The following is a 17,478-nucleotide window of genomic DNA, read 5'->3' as shown; positions in this document are numbered from 1 at the left end:
TTGTTGTTTATTTATTTTCTATATAGTAGTGTGTATCTGTTAATCCTAAATTCCCAGTTTATCCCTCTTCCCCCTTTCCCCTTTGGTAACCACAAGATTGTTTTCTATGTCAGTGAGTCTATTTCTGTTTTGTAAATCAGTTCATTTATATCATTTTTGTTTAGATTCCACATATGTGATATCATATTATATTTGTCTTTCTCTGTCTGACTTACTTCATTTAGTATGCTAATCTCTAGGTCCATCCATGTGCTGGAAATGGCATTATTTCATTTTTTTATGGCTAATATTCCATTGTGTATATATACTACATCTTCTTTATCCATTCATCTGTTGATGGACACTTAGGTTGTGTCTTGGCTATTGTAAATAGTGCTACTATGAATGTTTGGGTGCATGTATCTTTTCTAATTAGAGTTTTTGTCTTTTCCAGATATGTGCCCAAGAGTGGGATTGCAGGATCATATGGTAACTCTATTTTTAGTTTTTTAAGGAACCTCCATATTGTTCTCCATAGTGGCTGCACCAATGTACGCTCCCACCAACAGTGTACCAGGGTTCCCTTTTCTCCACATCCTCTCCAGCAATTTTTATTTGTAGACATTTTGATGATAGCCATTCTGACCAGTGCGAGGTGACACCTTGTTGTAGTTCTTTGTGGGTTTTTGTTTTTTTTTTTTGCCCATGCTACGTGGCTTGTGGGATCTTAGTTCCCCGACCAGGGATTGAACCTGGGCCCTTGGCAGTGAAAGCACAGAGTCCTAACCACTGGACCATCAGGGAAGTCCTGATGCCTCATTGTAGTTTTGATTTGCATTTCTCTAATTATTAGCGATGTTGAGCATCTTTTCATGTGCTCGTTGGCCATCTGTATGTCTTCTTTGGAGAAATGTCTATTTAGGTCTTCTCCCCATTTTTTGATTGGGTTGTTTTTTTGACAGTGAGCTGAATCAGCTGTTTGTATATTTTGGAAATTAATTCCTTGTCAGTTGCATTGTTTGCAAATATTTTCTCCCAGTCCATAGGTTTTTTCACTTTGTTTATGGTTTCCTTTGCTGTGCAAAAGCTTTTTTCTTTTTTTTGATTGACAATGTTTTATTTCTGTTGTACTGCGAAGTGATTCAGCTATACATATATATATATATATATATACATTCTTTTTTACATTCTTTTCCATTATGGTTTATCACAAGATATTGAATATAGTTCCCTGTGCTATACAGTAGGACCATGTTGTTTATCCATTCTATATATACTAGTTTGCATCTGCTAATCCCAAACTCCCATTCCACCCATCCCCCACTCCCCCTTCCCCTTGGCAACCACAAGTCTGTTCTCTGTGTCTGTAAGTCTGTTTCTGTTTCATAGATAGGTTCATTTGTGTCGTATTTTAGATTCCACATATAAGTGATATCACATGGTATTTGTCTTTCTCTTTGACTTACTTCACTTAGTATGATAGTCTATGTCCATCCATGTTGCTGCAAATGGCATTATTTCATCCTTTTTTATGACTGAGTAGTATTCCATTGTGTATATGTACCACATTTTCTTTATCCATTCATCTGTCAATGGGCATTTAGGTTGTTTCCATGTCTTGGCTATTGTGAATAGTGCTGCTGTGAACATAGGGGTGCATACATCTTTTTGAATTATAGTTTTGTCTGGATATATGCCCAGGAGTGGGATTGCTGGATCCCACTCTATTTTTAATTTTTTGAGGAACCTCCATACTGTTTTCCACAGTGGCTTCACCAACTTATATTCCCACCAACAGTGTAGGAGTTTTCCCTTTTCTCCATACCCTCTTCAGCATTTCTTATTTGTAGACTTTATAATGATGGCCATTCTGACCAGTGTGAGGTGGTACCTTATTGTAGGTTTGATTTGCATTCTCTAACAATTAGTGATGTTGAGCACCTTTTCATGTGCCTGTTGGCCATCTGTATGTCTTCTTTGGAGAAATGTCTATTTAGGTCTTCTGCCCATTTTTCTATTGAATTTTTGGTTTTTTGTTATTGGGTTGTATGAGCTGTTTGTATATTTTGGCAATTAAGCCCTTGTTGGTCATATCATTTGCAAATATTTCCTTCCAGTCTGTAGGTTGTCTTTTCATTTTGTCTATGGTTTCCTTTGCTGTACAAAAGCTTGTAAGTTTGATTAGGTCCCATTTGTTTATTTTTGCTTTTATTTCTATTGCCTTGGGAGACTGTCCTACAAAAACATTGGTATGATTCATAGCATAGAGCTCTTAGAGTTTTGAAATGCAGTCTGTAACCACCACCATGATCAATGTATAGAACAGTGTCATCACCCACAAAAGTTACCCCATGCCTCTTTGTAGTCACCCCCTCTTCAAACCTCAGCTTTTGGAAAGCACTGATTTTTTTTTTGTCCCTATAGTTTTGCTTTGTAAGAATGTCATATATATATATATATATATATATTTCTTGACTCTATTCTGTTTTATTGATCTAGATATCTACACTATCTCTAGTACAGTGCTGTCTGGACTATTTTTTTAACATCTTTATTGGAGTATAATTGCTTCACAATGGTGTGTTAGTTTCTGCTGTATAACAAAGTGAGTCAGCTATACACATACATGGGGATATATGTCTGGACTTTTTAGCTTTTATAGTAGGTCAGAAAATCAGGTAATGTGAATCTTCCAACATTGTTCTTCGATTTCAAAATTGTTTTGGCTATTCTAATTCCTTGACTTCTACAAATAAATTTTAGAATCAGCTTGCCAATTTCTACAAAAGTCCTGCAGGGATTTTGGATCAGAATTGCACTGAATCTGTAGATCAGTTTGGAGTGATCAGCGTTAAAACAAAAGCTTTTAAGTTCACTTAGGTCCCATTTGTTTATTTTTGCTTTTATTTCCATTATTCTAGAAGATGGATGCTAAATGACCACAATTCACGTCAAAGAGTGTTCTCCTAGGAGTGTTCTCCTAGTGTATGTTTTCCTCTTGGAGTTTTATTGTATCTGGTATGACATTTAGTCTCTAACCCATTTTGAGTTTGTTTTTGTATATACTGTTAGAGAATGTTCCAATTTCATTCTTTTATGTGCAGCTGTCCAGTTTTCCCAGCGCCACTTATTGAAGAGACTCCTTTCTCCATTGTGTATTCTTGCCTCCTTTACTGTAGATTAATTGACCATAAGTGCATGGGTTTATTTCTGGGCTTTCTATCCTTTCCATTGATCTATATGTTTGCTTTTGTGCCAGACCATACTGTTTTGATTACTGTAGCTTTGTAGTATAGTCTGAAGATGGGGAACCTGATTCCTCCAGCTCTGTTTTTCTTTCCCAAGATTGTTTTGGCTATTTGGGGTCTTTTGTGTTTCCATACAAGTTAAAAAATTGTTTGTTCTAGTTCTGTGAAAAATGTCATTGGTAATTTGATAGGGATTGTGAATGTGGTTTTTTGTTTTGTTTTGTCTTTTTATTTTGGCATCTATGCACTTAACCACGTGCAACCTAGAATGTGGTGGTTCTTAATCCTGGCTGTGCATCAGAACCACCTGCATATCCCGCCAAGCCCTGCTGAATCAGACTCTTTGGGCTCTACTTTGGAAAGAAACTCCATGCCTCAACACAGAGTCAGGGCTCAAATATGGGCATGCCTTTCCCCTCCCGTCTCCCTTTTTCTGCCTCCCTGGGGAAGATTTCTACTGCCAGCCTCTTCCTCTACCAAGTCTCAGACCTAGATAATTAGGGTTACCTTTGACCCATTCCTGCCAGATCTATGTCACCAGCCTGCACAACAGGTGGAACAGGCTTCAGGAGCTGCAGGAAGAAACAGCTATCCTTTGGATCATCCTTCTCCACCTGTCAGAAGCCATAACCCTGATTACGTGACTGCTGGGAAGGATGCTATGAGCCATGGTGTATGTGCCACCCAATCTCTGTGTTTAAATAAACCACACCTGACAGCCCCATGCTATCCTGAGCCCCTTCAAGTTCCTGGAACCTCCCAGATGCTTCTGAAGGTAATTGTAGTTCAGCTGTGGTACCAGCCACACTTAAATTGCCCTGAATGTTAACGTGGGAGGGAGTTCTCATACACCTCTAGGACATTCCTCTCTAAGTCAAAATTTGTTCATATGGCTTTTATGGTCCTATGTGATTGGGCCCCTGTGTATGCCTCTGGCCTAAGCCCTGTCACTCCCCATCGTTATCCATACCTCAGCCGTCCCAGCCTTTTGACTGTCCCTAGATCACACCTCAGGACTCTTGCACATGCCACTCACCCCAGCTAGAAACTTCTTCCCTTAGAACTTCACACTCAAATGTCACCTCCTCACAGAGGCTCTTCCTGACCAGCCAGTGTTAAGTCACCCTCACCCACCGCCCTGTCACTCTCCATCTCCCTAACCCGGTTTAATTTTCTTCATAGTACTTATCACATTCTACTGTTATCCTCTCTCTGCTTGTCTAGTTGCTTATTGTAGCTCTCCCCCACTAGATCGGAAGCTCCAGGATAGCAAAAGACTTGCGCATCACTGCTGTATCCTGCATGCCTCAAGCAATGCCAGGAACAAGCCGTCACTCAATAAGCAACCGTGAGAGAATGATACCTTTGTCATCAGCAGCAAACCAAAGACAGGTAGACACCTGAGGCAGGCACAGGGGACAGACACAGCGAGGAACCCCACACAAGGTAAGTCAGCTCACCCACTGGGTTTGAATCCTGGCTGCATCACTACTAGCTGTGACCTTGGTCTCACCTCTGGGGGATGTAACCTTGGGCTTCCTTCTCTGATCCTCGGTTTTCCTCCTGCATAAAACCGGGAAAAGAATCAGACCTACCTCACAGTGTCATAGTAAAGGTAAAGGAGATACTACACTTTCAGCATGCAGCACAGAGCCAGGCCCATTGGATCAATAATCCTGGATGCAGAGTGGGATAGGGGCATGCACAAAGCCTGAGAGATGGCCTGTGTACCTAAAGGCGCCCCTGTTTGCACTTCCTTAAAAGGTAGATTCAAGGCCACTGCCCTGTGTTAATCTACCAAGCTTGTTACTGCTGGAGAAGCCAGGCAGAACCACTTATCAAGCGTCCTTTTGGGGCTCCACAAATAATTATCTGGGGCACCTGCCAGGTGCCTGAGGGAAGACAGGTGAAGCCGATGAGGTCTGTGCCCCCTGAGAACTTAATCCAGGAGCAGAGACAAGATAAAACACAGGATCAAAGATAACAGAGGGTAACTGTGAGACGGAAGAAGGCCGGGGACAGTCTGTTGGCAGTGGATCAGCTTTGCTCCTGGTACACGAAGATAGGATGCCCCTCCCCGTGGGCCCCTCCATAGGATGCCTCTGCTGTCAAATAGAGTCGTGGTTAGGAGACCGTCCTCCCCAGCCAGGCACACCCTGTTTTAAATCGTGGATCCTGTGTGACCTCAAGCACATGACTTCACCTCTCTGAACCTCATCACCTCGTTTATAAAATGGGGATAATATTAGGACCTATTTGCAGGGTTCTTGGGAGAATTTAAGGAACTTTGCATTAAAAATACTTGGCATGGGGCGTGGTGAATAGGAAACGGGTGGCAAATGCCAGCCAGAGTTGTGGTGGTGTTGTTACGTTTATCCAAATGGGAAGCGCGTCAAAGAAACATCTCTAGCATGTGCCACTTGAATTTATTTACCTGGTGCTTGTGTGCTAGACAATGTCAGGGAATTGTCTTGACAAACATATGAGGAAGGTACTATTTTTTTCATCTTTTTTTTTTTACGCATAACATAAAATGTATCATCTTAACCATTTTTAAGTGTACAGCTTAGTAGTGTTAAGCGTGTTTACTTTTGTTGTGCAACAGATCTCTAGAACTTTTTCATCTAGCAAAACTGAAACGCTTCCCATTTCCCCCTCCGCCAACCCCTACTTTCTGTTTCTAGGAAAACACTATTTTAACTCTGTTTCACCAATCAAGAAAACCAAGACCAGCTACATACTTTGTGGGACTCAGGACCAAATGAAAATGAAACTTAAAAGGAATGTCTAGACCGCAATATCAGAGCATTAAACCAAGCACAGGACCCTTCTGAGTGCAGTCACACAGGGCCCATGAAACAGGTCCCAGAGGAAACCAAGGTCCAGAGAAGTTAAAGTACTTTCCCAAGGTCACACAGCAAGTTTGGGAGCCTCTAAAATGACACGATTTCCCTAACTTATTGTAAACGCCCTGCAGGCAGGGGCTTTGATATGTTCACAGCGGATTGCCCAGCAGCCAGCACAATGCCTGCCACACACTGGCGCTCGTTACAAAGTTCATATCTGGGGAAATGAATGAATAGGTCACATTCATCCTAGAGAGAAGAGGCTTCTCCAAGTTTCTGAGCTCTACCTCAGCTCTGACGCAATAACATTCCCATTGCCACTCGTCTTTTTTTTTTTCTTAACATCTTTATTGGAGTATAATTTCTTTACAATGGTGGGTTAGTTTCTGCTGTACAACAAAGTGAATCAGCTATATGTATACATATATCCCCGTATCCCCTCCCTCTTGCGTCACCCTCCCATCCTCCCTATCCCACCCCTCTAGGTGGTCACAAAGCACGGAACTACTCATCTTTTGCGTTTACCTAGAACCCTCGCATTCCTAGGAGAAGCAAGCGTGGCGTGTGTCTGTCTCTACATAATGTCCCCTGGCACTTTTATGAGGCCACACCTCTTCAGAACATTCCTGGTTTTGAGTTCCACTTTTATGAGGTGAAGTTAGAAGACACAGGACAACATGAGGTCCCTGGTGGCACGTTCTGGCTCCAGGTCCCTAGGTCACCCAGAGTCTGGTCTGAGGGTCAAGTCGCCTCTCTGATCTGAACACAAGAAAACTAGAACAGAAGTATAAGCAAAACATGAGGGGGCTTCCCTGGTGGCGCAGTGGTTAAGAGTCCGCCTGCCGATGCAGGGAACGCAGGTTCGTTCCCCCGTCCGGGAGGATCCCACATGCCGCGGAGCGGCTGGGCCCGTGAGCCATGGCCGCTGAGCCTGCGCATCCAGAGCCTGTGTCCCACAATGGGAGAGGCCACAGCAGTGAGAGGCCCGCGTAACGAAAAAAAAAAAAAAAAAACATGAGGTGTTTTTGTTTTGTTTTGTTTTGTTTTTTACAGTTATGGCATTAAGTGCTACAAGAGTTTAGGGAGCTAGCCTAATTTTGGTTTCTTTGAAAGGGACTTCATTTTTCTGTCTGTTTGTGAGATTCTTTGCTGGTAGTGGGAAGAAGGGAGGGCTGGAACTTCAGGAGCACATCAGTGGATTAATCATAACCCTGATCTCATGACCTCTTGTCATCATTGCTCTGTGCATGGCTCCCTTGTAGTTTAATTGTTCTTTCTTTCTTTCTTTTCATTAAAATAATGAATACCTGTGAACCTACCCAAGACCAAGATCATTACCAACAACTCTGGCTTCCTCTTCTGTATCTCACCCTTCCTTCTCAGAAGTAATGAGTCTCCTGGATTTTGTGTTTTCCAGTTGTCTTTTTGCCGATGTGTTATATCCGTATGACTAACTAAATAACGCATTGTTTAGTTGTACCAGTTTTTGAAATTCACAGAAAGGGTATTATATAATACGCCATCATCTGAGACTTGCTTTTTTGATTCAAGAACAGCTAAAAAGATTCCCATCACAATATTGTTACATGTAGCTGTATTTTACTTATTTTTCACTGCTGTACAATATTCTAGTGTCTGGATGGAGTTTAATGAATCTATTCTCATGGCATGGGCATTTGGGTTGTTTCAGCTTTTTGTTATTAAAAAGAGAGCCTCCATGAAATTCTTGTGCAAGTACACGAGTTAAATTTTGCCTTGGGTATATAACCAATATAATATGAGAAAGATACTATATATATTTTTTTGTGGGGGTGGGGGTGGGGGAGTGTTGCGTGGCTTCTGGAATCTTGGTTCCCTAACCAGGGATTGAACCCAGGCCCTCAGCAGTGAAAGCACAGAGTCCTAACCACTGGACTGCCAGGGAATTTCTGAGATACTATATTTCTGGTCTTTTTTTTTTTTTATGTAACACAAAATTTATCATCTTAAACATTTTTAACTGTATGCTTTAGTAGTGTTAGATATATTCACTTTTTTGTGTAACTAGAATTAGAATTTTTTCGTCCTGCAAAACTGAAAGTCTATACACATTGAACATCTCCTCCTCATTTTCCCCCTCCCCCAACCCCTACTTTCTGTTTCTAGGAAAGTAGCATTTTAACTCTGTTTCACAAATCAAGGAGTGGAATTACTGATTCATGGGGTATAGGAATGCTCAATTTTGCAAGAGAATCCCAAACTGTTTCTCCAAATGACTGTTCCAATGCACACCCCCCAATGATCACAGGGGATCCCACTGTTCCCCATCTCCCACACATGGTATTATCATTTTTTTTTTTTGCCACACCACATGACTTACGGGGATCTTAGGTCTGGGACCAGGGATTGAACCTTCGCCCTCAGCAGTGAAAGCACCAAGTCCTAACCACTGGACTGCCAGGGAATTCCCAGTCAAACTTCTTACTTTTGCCAATTGAATGAGTGTTGAGTGAATACATGAATTAACGGTGGAGGGAAAATAGGTTGCTCATATCAATTTTCAAAAACTCAGTTCATATGAGGACTTAAATAATCAATGACCTTCAGCTTTCAGCAAATTAAATGTGCCTTAAAATGCTGCTAAGAAGGCAAAATGGAAGGAGTCAAACATAAGGTTGCAAAAATATTCTAAAAACTAAAATCACCTATTATAAGTAGATGTAAGATAAAAATAGTTTAAAAACAAAGTCCCTTTATAGATCATATTGTAGTTTGCATCAAATCATAATATATATATTTATGCTTTTTTTCTTTGTTAACAATATATTTCACAATTTTATTTTATTTTTTAATTTTTTTTTTAGAAATGGGTTTTTTTTAAAACAAGTTATTTATTTATTTTCGGCTGCATTGGGTCTTCTTTGTTGTGCGTGGGCTTTCTCTAGTTGCAGAGAGCGCGGGGGCTACTCTTCATTGTGGTGTACGGGCTTCTCATTGCGGTGGCTTCTCATTGCAGAGCACGGGCTCTAGGCACATGGGCTTCAGTAGTTGCGGCATGCGGGCTCAGTAGTTGTGGCTCACGGGCTGTAGATCACAGGCTCAGTAGATGTAGTGCACAGGCTTAGTTGCTCTGCGGCATGTGGGATCTTCCCGGACCAGGGATCGAACACGTGTCCCCTGCATTGGCAGGCGGATTCTCAACCACTGCGCTACCAGGGAAGCCCCGCAATTTTAAAAGGGATAAAATCATCTTTGCTCTGTGTATCCTATACACAGAAATATTCAAATAGATTACAGAGTTTAATTTAAACTCAGGAAGCTCATACATAAACTAGAAGGACACGTAAGCAGATAAATATCTAAAGTGGGTACTGAATGGCCAGGAACTACTTTTTTAAGTATACAAATAAAGGTAAAAACCATGAAGGAGGGAATTCCCTGGTGGTCTAGTGGTTAGGACTTGGCACTTTCATTGTCGAGAGCACGGGTTCAATCCTTGTTTAGGGAACTAAGTTCCTGTAAGCTGAGTGGTTCGGCCAAAAAAAAAAGTGAAGGGAAGAAGACTGATGGATTCTATTAAAAATGCAAAAATGTTTGTGGGCCCCAATATTAAATAAATATAAAGGTAATATAAGGGCAATCAATCAACTATCTGGGGAAGATACGTTGGTGGTATGGGGATATATGTATCTACCTTTGATGAATTTGGCCTCAGAGTGTGCAGGCCAGAGTAAGAATCTGGTGATGTCACTGCTACTGGGGCACTTGGGGGATTGGATTATAAATGTATATAAATACAGTCTCCGCGGGGGCAGGCCTCACTCTAACTTCTGGAGCCTGGGTAGTAGTCCAAGTCCCCTTCAGTGGACAGGCAGAGGTTCTTCAGTCTCCCAATTAGGAAATTTTAGCAAAAGGAAATAAGGTAGGAGATCTACTAAATGTATGTGTTTGGTGGAGGTGTGAGGGTACAGTGGGTTTGAGAATGACAAAGGTATAAAATCCTAGATGTGAGAGCCCCAAAATTGCTACAGAGGAGGAGCTTGGAAAGGGATGCTTCATTCACCATAGGTATAGCACAAAAGGCTCTTCAAGGGTTTACAAAAATATTGGGGAGGTAGGTACAGCAGTGGCAGGGAATGTAGTTCCATATAACCGAAAGAAATTTACAAAATTGATATTAGTAAAGGAATTTAATGAAATGGACCAGATGTAACATTTCGCCAATTAGTCAGGCAGCTCAGTTAAATCTCATCAGGGACTTCCCTGGTGGTGCAGTGGTTAAGAATCCGCCTGCCAATGCGGGTTCGATCCCTGTTCCGGGAAGATCCCACATGCTGCGGAGCAACTAAGCCCCGTGCGTCACAACTACTGAGCCTGCAAGCCACAACTACTGAAGCCTGCCTGCCTAGAGCCTGGCTGCTCCTCAACAAGAGAAAACACCGCAATGAGAAACCCGCGCACCACAAGGAAGAGTTGCCCCCGCTCGCCGCAACTAGAGAAAGCCCATGCACAGCAACAAAGACCCAATGCAGCCAAAAATAAATAAATTAATTAATTAAAAAAAATCTCATCAAAAGTATATTTAATGTGGGTTGTGGGTACATTTTGACCTGTTTGACACGATAAGGCGTGAGCTCTCCATAAATGAGTGCCAAGGGTGAGCAAAGCTTTGTAAAGGGCTCTTGGCTGAGGAGAACGGTTGGACCAAGTCATACCACTGACTGTATTCTTTCAAAGTACACTTACTCCTCTTCTGGCAGGGGTCTGATCTACTCTACCCTAAGGGTGTGGCCTCCTTTGAATCCCATCAGGTTGATTAATTAAATTGGGTGTGGAGGAATTAACCAAAGACCACTTTGGAGGCAGGGATACCAAGACGATTCATCATTCTCTTGTCCAGTTTTTCTTTCATTAGATGTGATTTCCCCCTTTCATTCACACAGAGCTTTTTTTCAAGAAAAGCAGCTGTTCTACAGTGGACCCAAGAGCAAGAAAATTTTAGTGAGTTACCAAAGATAAAGGAGAGAGAAATTTGTTACATGTGAAAAGCACTGATGATGTGGTTGAATTAAATTGTATTTGTGTCTCTGGGACTGCCCTTGATTTGCCAAAATCTTATCGCCATGGTATTTCTATAGGTTACATAAAAATGTATTTAGTTATTCAACAGATATTTCTTGAGTGCCTACTATGTCCAAGCAGTGTTCTAAGATCTGGGGATACAGTATAAGCAAAAGAGACAAAAATCCCTTTTCTCAGATGAAGGGGAGACAGAGGATTTAAAAGTAAACATACACCCTGTAAGTAATGATGAGTGACTGCTTGGAATAAAATTAAGAGTAAAGGAATAGAGAATGATGACGGTGCTATTTAGATAAGGTGGCCTCAGGAGACTTTTACAATAAGATAATTGATTTAAACCGAGTTCAGTAAGAATTTGGAGTGTGTATTTAGGAAGTCCCTGGCAAACTTTGCCACATCTTGGCTGTGTGACCTTGCTCCCGGTGACTAACTTCTCTGAGCCCAGCCTGTAAAATTCAGAGAGGAAAATGCGGAAAATGCATTTGTAAATAATAGTGATTATTGCAGTTTATGAACACAATTTTATTACATTATGAATTTTATGAACGTAATAATAACTTCCCCATGCACCAAGGAAAAAATAGTCCAATCTACTGAGGGGGTTCTTGGTACAGTTCCCGGCATGTATAATTAGCGATGGAATTTCGGACCCCGCCACTGAGCAGACATTCCCCTGATTCTGCGAATTCAGAAAGTGCATGATCGCTCACTAGCTTCAGTTCCCTCATCTATAAATTGGAGATAACGGTAGTGCTGACCACCTCGGGTTTTTTGTTGATGTTGTTAAACTAACATTTATTGAGCCACATTGAACCATGTGCCAGGGACGGTCCTAAACAATGGATATGTATTCATTAATTTAATCTCTAACAACCCAGTAAACCAAATACGATTTTTTTAAACAACATTTTATAATATAACCGAGGAAACTAAGGCACAGAGGAGTAAAATCTAGAGTCCCCACAGCTAGGATTCCAACCCAGACAACTAGGCTCCCGAGCGTGAAAATACTGTAAAGCGCTTACCCCCATGCTTAATATATCAAGCATATACTTAAACAGCTCAATATATCTTTACAGTAGTGGTTGTTATCAGTTCAAGCCCGGGGCTGCTCCAGAATTTCTCCTTAGGAAGAACGTTAGGTAACCAGTTTGTTGTAAGAGGAAGCTAGGGGGTGCTTGCATAGCAACCATAGTTTACTGCATTTCAACCATAATGCTTATTTAAACTGGGGAGAGGAATCGGTGGTTCCCCCCCGCCCTTTGAGGCAGATGGTTTCTTCCGTTCTCCCGGATGGCTTAGGTTACGCGCTCGGGAGTCACAAAGCGCGGGGTCACGTGGGCGGGCCGGTGCGCTTTGTGACGCCGCAGGCCCCGCCCTTCGTCCCGCCTATGCGCGCACGTCAGGCCCGCCCCGCGCGCGCCGCCCGTGCAATCCCTGCTTAAGAGACCCCGGAGTGGGGCGCTCGTCCGAAGCCAGGCCGCGTCCGCCATAGTGGTTGGCCTGGAGGTGTCGCCGGCACCTGGCGAGAACCCGAGAGCGGCAGGGGGGGCGAAACAAAAAGGGAGCCGGCGGAGCCCTCGCCGTTGCCCGGCGGTTTCCGGGCCTAATCTTTCGGTACTGGGCCGAAAGGCGACGGAAGCGAAAGGCGAGAGAAGCGCGGAGCACTCGGCGAGAGGAAGCGTCAGGGAGCCTCGGCGGTGTCGCCAGGGTCAGCCGAAGCCCCCCGGCCGCTGGCTGGGGCCCGGGGTGGTGAGGAGGCCCTGCAAGGCCTAGCCGAGGCCTAGTACCGGCTTTGTGTCTGAGGCGGCGTTGGCGGCGGCGGCGGCGGCGGGGGGGAGGCGGAGCTGGGGGCGGCCTGCGGGAAGGCCTCTCCTCCGCCGACCGCGCGTTTCGGCCTAGGCCGCGGGGCCGCCCGTGGCCTCCGGGGAGCAGGCGAAAGGGGTCTGTGTGTGGTGGGGGCCTGGGCCTGGGGCAGCCGACGCCGGTCGTCCGGAAGCCAGGAGGAGGCGAGAGGCCGCTCGTGGACTCCGGGCCTAGGCCCTCTCCCCTCAACCTTCTCCCGGGGCCTGGGTCACCCCCGTCCACGGAGAGAGAGACCAACCGGGAGGTGCGGCCGCGCTATGGACCCCTGACCCCGCGGGGTCGCTCGGACTTTAACGTGTGGACTGACCGCTACTGACTGCACCGCCTGCCCCCGTCTCCTGCCGGCCCTTAGCATGAGCGAGGGGGACCCAGCGGGGTGACATTGTGCCCGTTGGCGGATTCTCGCTTGCCCCCTGCCCCGTCCTCGTCCTCCTCCTCCCACATGAAGCGATTTTGAATATCCGGGGGGGGGGTGTTCTGGATTATTGTTTTTACGAACCCCCGCTTGTGGCTGGGGGGTTATTTAATCTGAGGCCTTAGGGTCCTTCGGTGTCTCTTGAGTGTTCTGTGTGTGTACATATTTTGCTCTTAAGTTTATAAATATACATACATTGAGCGTGTCCACGTCTACTCGCTGAACCTTAGGAATCCTTTGGCACCATGTCCTGTGTGCATTATAAATTTTCCTCTAAACTCAACTATGATACCGTCACCTTTGATGGGCTCCATATCTCCCTCTGCGATTTAAAGAAGCAGATTATGGGGAGAGAGAAGCTGAAAGCTGCCGACTGCGACCTGCAGATCACCAACGCGCAGACGAAAGAAGGTAAGAGCCACAGGGGCTCCAGATCCTCGCTGGTGGAAGAGAGATAGATGCTGGTGGCGAGGTGCCTGGCAGGAGACTAACCGCCATGATGTCTCTTGTGGGACTGTTCGTTCAAACACTTTGGGGACGACTTTCATTGATAGCCAAGGGTTGCAGCAGTCGGCCCTGGAGTTTGACTTATTTGATTTCTACGTACTTGGATCATCTGGAACAGGCTGATCCCCAGTCGTGCGAAGTCTGATGATTCCTCCCAAATGATTTTTTAAAACGAGGATTTCCGTGGCACAGGATGGGGGTGTCGTCCAGGTTCTCTGAGTGCTTGCCCTGGGGCGTTTTCTAACCTGTTTTTCTTCAGAAGGAGGGGAGGAGCGCATAAGCCAGGCTGCTTATTTGTTAAAGCAGCACTAGAGATACTTTTCTAACTTTCTAACCTAACCACGTTTGGGGGTTTAATGGCAAATTCTGTGTTCTCTTCTCCCTCTCCTGATTTATTTAGTTAGTTTTAAATTTTGGAGTTGCCTGCGTTGTGGTGAAAGATCCTCACTTTAATGTTTTAGAGGATTTAATCCAGCCAGTCTTTAATGTTGGAATTGCTTTTGGAACTTGGTATATTCCGGTGTGACCACTTTTGTCTTGTGTGTAAATTCCAGAATTAGTAATGCAGTAATTAGGTAGTTGAACTCTTAGTTCATCACATTACTCTCAAACTTCAGCAATTTCGTAAAGATCAAAAGTTCTTTTTTTTTGAATAGTAATTGCTAGACTTTACATGATTATGTTGATACTAGGATACTGAAAAATAGTCAGCTGCTACCATATGAGTAGCTTATTTATAGAAGCCACTCATTGGAATCTTTAAGTTCTTTCTCCTTTTTAAAAGCATTTTATGCAATATTGAGAATGTAGCACAGGTATGAGAATGAGACAAAATGGCCTTTTCAGATTCTGGCTTTGAGCTTGTTTTGGTTTCTTTTTCGCATTACTGTAATGCTGATGTGTAGTTTTTAGTAGGTCAGTCTTTTGAGTTTTACTGATGGGATGAGAAGTAAAGTGAAGTGCTAGTTAGGGTATTTCATTGATCACTACATTTGGCTTAAGGTGGAACATGGGTTCTTTTAGTTGAAATTTGGGGGGGGCCCCCACATCTAGCATATAGTTTGGTAGGTAGAGTAACTCTTGTCATGTACAAGAGCTGTTTTCCATTTATCAGTACATCCAGACATAACTAATTGTGTTATGTTAAGAAACTACTACTGACATATCACAACTCAAAAATACTCAATAAGGAAGAACTTTATATACTCACTTGATAACACGTGAAAGAATAGTCTCCACTTCCCCCCCACACTTTTTTCAGTGTATCAGACCTGAGGGCCACTTCATGTGAGGCTTTAGTAATTGTAATTATGTGGGGAAATTATTGGGGATCATGAACAGTTGAGAAACAGCTTTTAAAAATATTATTCAAGAAAATACCTTAAAGAAGATATTCTTTAAGGCCACAAAAGCATCCCTTAAGCGTTATAGTCACGCTTAACAGAACAGATGGATTTACACGAATTTTAGGCCATCTTTATATGTTAGTGATACTTAAAGAATGAGAGGAAAGAAAATATAAATGAAATTAGAGAATATTAAGGCAATTTTAATCACATACTACGCAATTTCATATTTTACTGGAGTATAACAGGATTTAATCATTTAAGGCTAGACTTTGTCCATCTTTTCCACCTAATAATTGATAACAACTTTGTTAAACTGGAGTAAATTATTGTTGATGGAATTCTTGTCCGTGAATTTAAGAGTTTTGTCATGTGTTGTTTTTTTTTTCTAAGCCAGGAAATTATATGATACGTTATTTTTACAAACGCTGAAAGCAGGGAAGTGCTTTGCCCAGCAGCATATTTTTTATGTATTTGTGAACTGTCATTATTGGAGAAAGCTTTGCTATTAGATTGGTTAAGAGAAGAGAAAATTTGCATCTTATGCAGTCCTCAAATTAGGAGAGAAAAAGATATCTAGGCACTTAATGAGTTTTATGAGAAATAGCATCCAGTGTCACAAGGTAGCTGAGTAAGAATGCCACTTGGTTTTAGCACCATCCAGTGAATTAAAGAGGACGGAATAAATATAGCTTCCTAGTTAGGAGATTGCCTAGGAAAGAATGCCAAACTGGATCACTTTCGTTTGTTTGAATTAATATTTCTATCATGTTTCTATAAAACATTCCTTACAGTTTTGGAAATCTGTCCATGTTTAGGACTCTTACATCTTAATTAGACTAAAATGCTTGGATCAGAATTTCATGTTTTAGATTTAAGAATTCTTCTTTATTTCTAGACTGTATTTCAAAATGAATCTCAAATTATCTTTTTTAATGTTTTTCCTGAATAAACTTGTTTTCCTAATTTTCTGCTTATTTGCAATCCCCCTCCAAAAAAAAAAAAAACACACACACGCGCGCGCACACACACACACACAACAAAACAAGCTTTATCCTGAACTTAGTGTGAAAGATTTGGAAGCTGAGGATGAAGTATTTTCAAGACTGTTTCTCCATTTCTTAAATTCATCTTGTTTTTCATTTCATCCATAGTCTTCATGTTTTTGGATCCGAAATGACAGTGTTGCATAGAAAGGGTCTTTTGAAGTTAACAGACTACTTATTAAGGAGGTATTTAAAGGGTAAGAAATCATCAGTGTAACTCAGATACTTTAAAAGGTCAATTAGAAAGCATGTGGCATCAGGGCACCAGACTTCAAGCTTGATAGAGCACTGTGTTGATCAAATGAATAAGTTGGATTGGAGAGCTCATGAACATACTTGCTATTTGTTCCCACAGTGAACTCTTTTGAGGGTTGTTACATAGGTAGAAGCTTAACTGTCCTGTGTTTGACACCAAGTTTTGGTTCCAGAATTTTTAAAAGATACCCCATCTCCCCTGCTCCCAGTTTTTCTTACTCAGATCTTGCTTGGAATTTGGGACTATCCTGAACTATCCAAAAGATAATGATGGTAGCCTTACATTGGTATGCGAAATCTAGGAAATTGCATCACTCTAATTGGATACTTGTGAAGATGCAGCTTACTACCTGAAATATACTGAAAAGAGCCCTTTCCTGAACACTTTAGTTTATAACAGGAAATAGTAATAGTGTGATTAAAAATAATAGAGCTGATACATATATAAAAGCTTAAAATGCTTACATATGTGATAAACTTAAAATAATTAGAACAGTGGTAGTCAGCCCCTAGGTGCTGAGTAACATTAGTGAATCAGGTAAACTCAGTAATCTTAAAAGAGTGAACCCTGATACCTGATTGTGTGATTAAGGGAGATGGGTACATTTTTACATTTGTCTCCCTGTAGTGGATTATTTTTCTTTTTGGTAATTTTACAAATTCCTTTCATAGCAAATCTTTTTTTTTTTTTTTTTAACCATAGTTGAATTCATTGGTCCAGCTTCCTTTTTAATTTCGTTCTTAGGAAAGTATTGCAAGCAATAGTCAAAGAGTAGAAAAATTCTTCTCCCTGTTTGTCTTCTGAGAAAGTGACATCCTTGTTCATCCAGTTGCTTAAGCCAGGAACCCAGGAATTCATACCTGATTCCTCTTTCACCTTCATCTCTGCCCCCGCATCCATCCGAAAGC

At 42.3% G+C, this 17,478-nt stretch overlaps 1 protein-coding gene across 4 annotated transcripts in view; it reads left to right on the top strand.

Annotated features, from left to right (window-relative positions):
- The first annotated feature begins 12,845 nt into the window (after window positions 1–12,845).
- Window positions 12,846–17,478, top strand: part of RBBP6 (RB binding protein 6, ubiquitin ligase) — a 31,894-nt gene continuing 27,261 nt past the window's right edge. For 3 of the 4 annotated variants that reach the window (XM_089896011.1, XM_022588510.3, XM_022588509.3), the window contains exon 1: window positions 12,846–13,826. In XM_089896011.1, coding sequence (XP_089752137.1) covers window positions 13,661–13,826 — 166 coding nt within the window. In that variant the 5' untranslated portion in view covers window positions 12,846–13,660. The remainder of the gene's footprint in view (window positions 13,827–17,478) is intronic. The other variant, XM_089896012.1, reaches the window with a different exon arrangement.

Source organism: Delphinapterus leucas, chromosome 15 (genome assembly GCF_059928025.1).
Source record: "Delphinapterus leucas isolate spDelLeu-1000000601 "Yukka" chromosome 15, BTC_Dleu_Yukka2, whole genome shotgun sequence".
In the NCBI taxonomy this organism is placed as follows: Eukaryota; Metazoa; Chordata; class Mammalia; order Artiodactyla; family Monodontidae; genus Delphinapterus; species Delphinapterus leucas.
The sequence above is the reverse complement of the archived record's forward strand: the minus strand, read 5'-3'. Positions and strand labels throughout refer to the sequence as shown.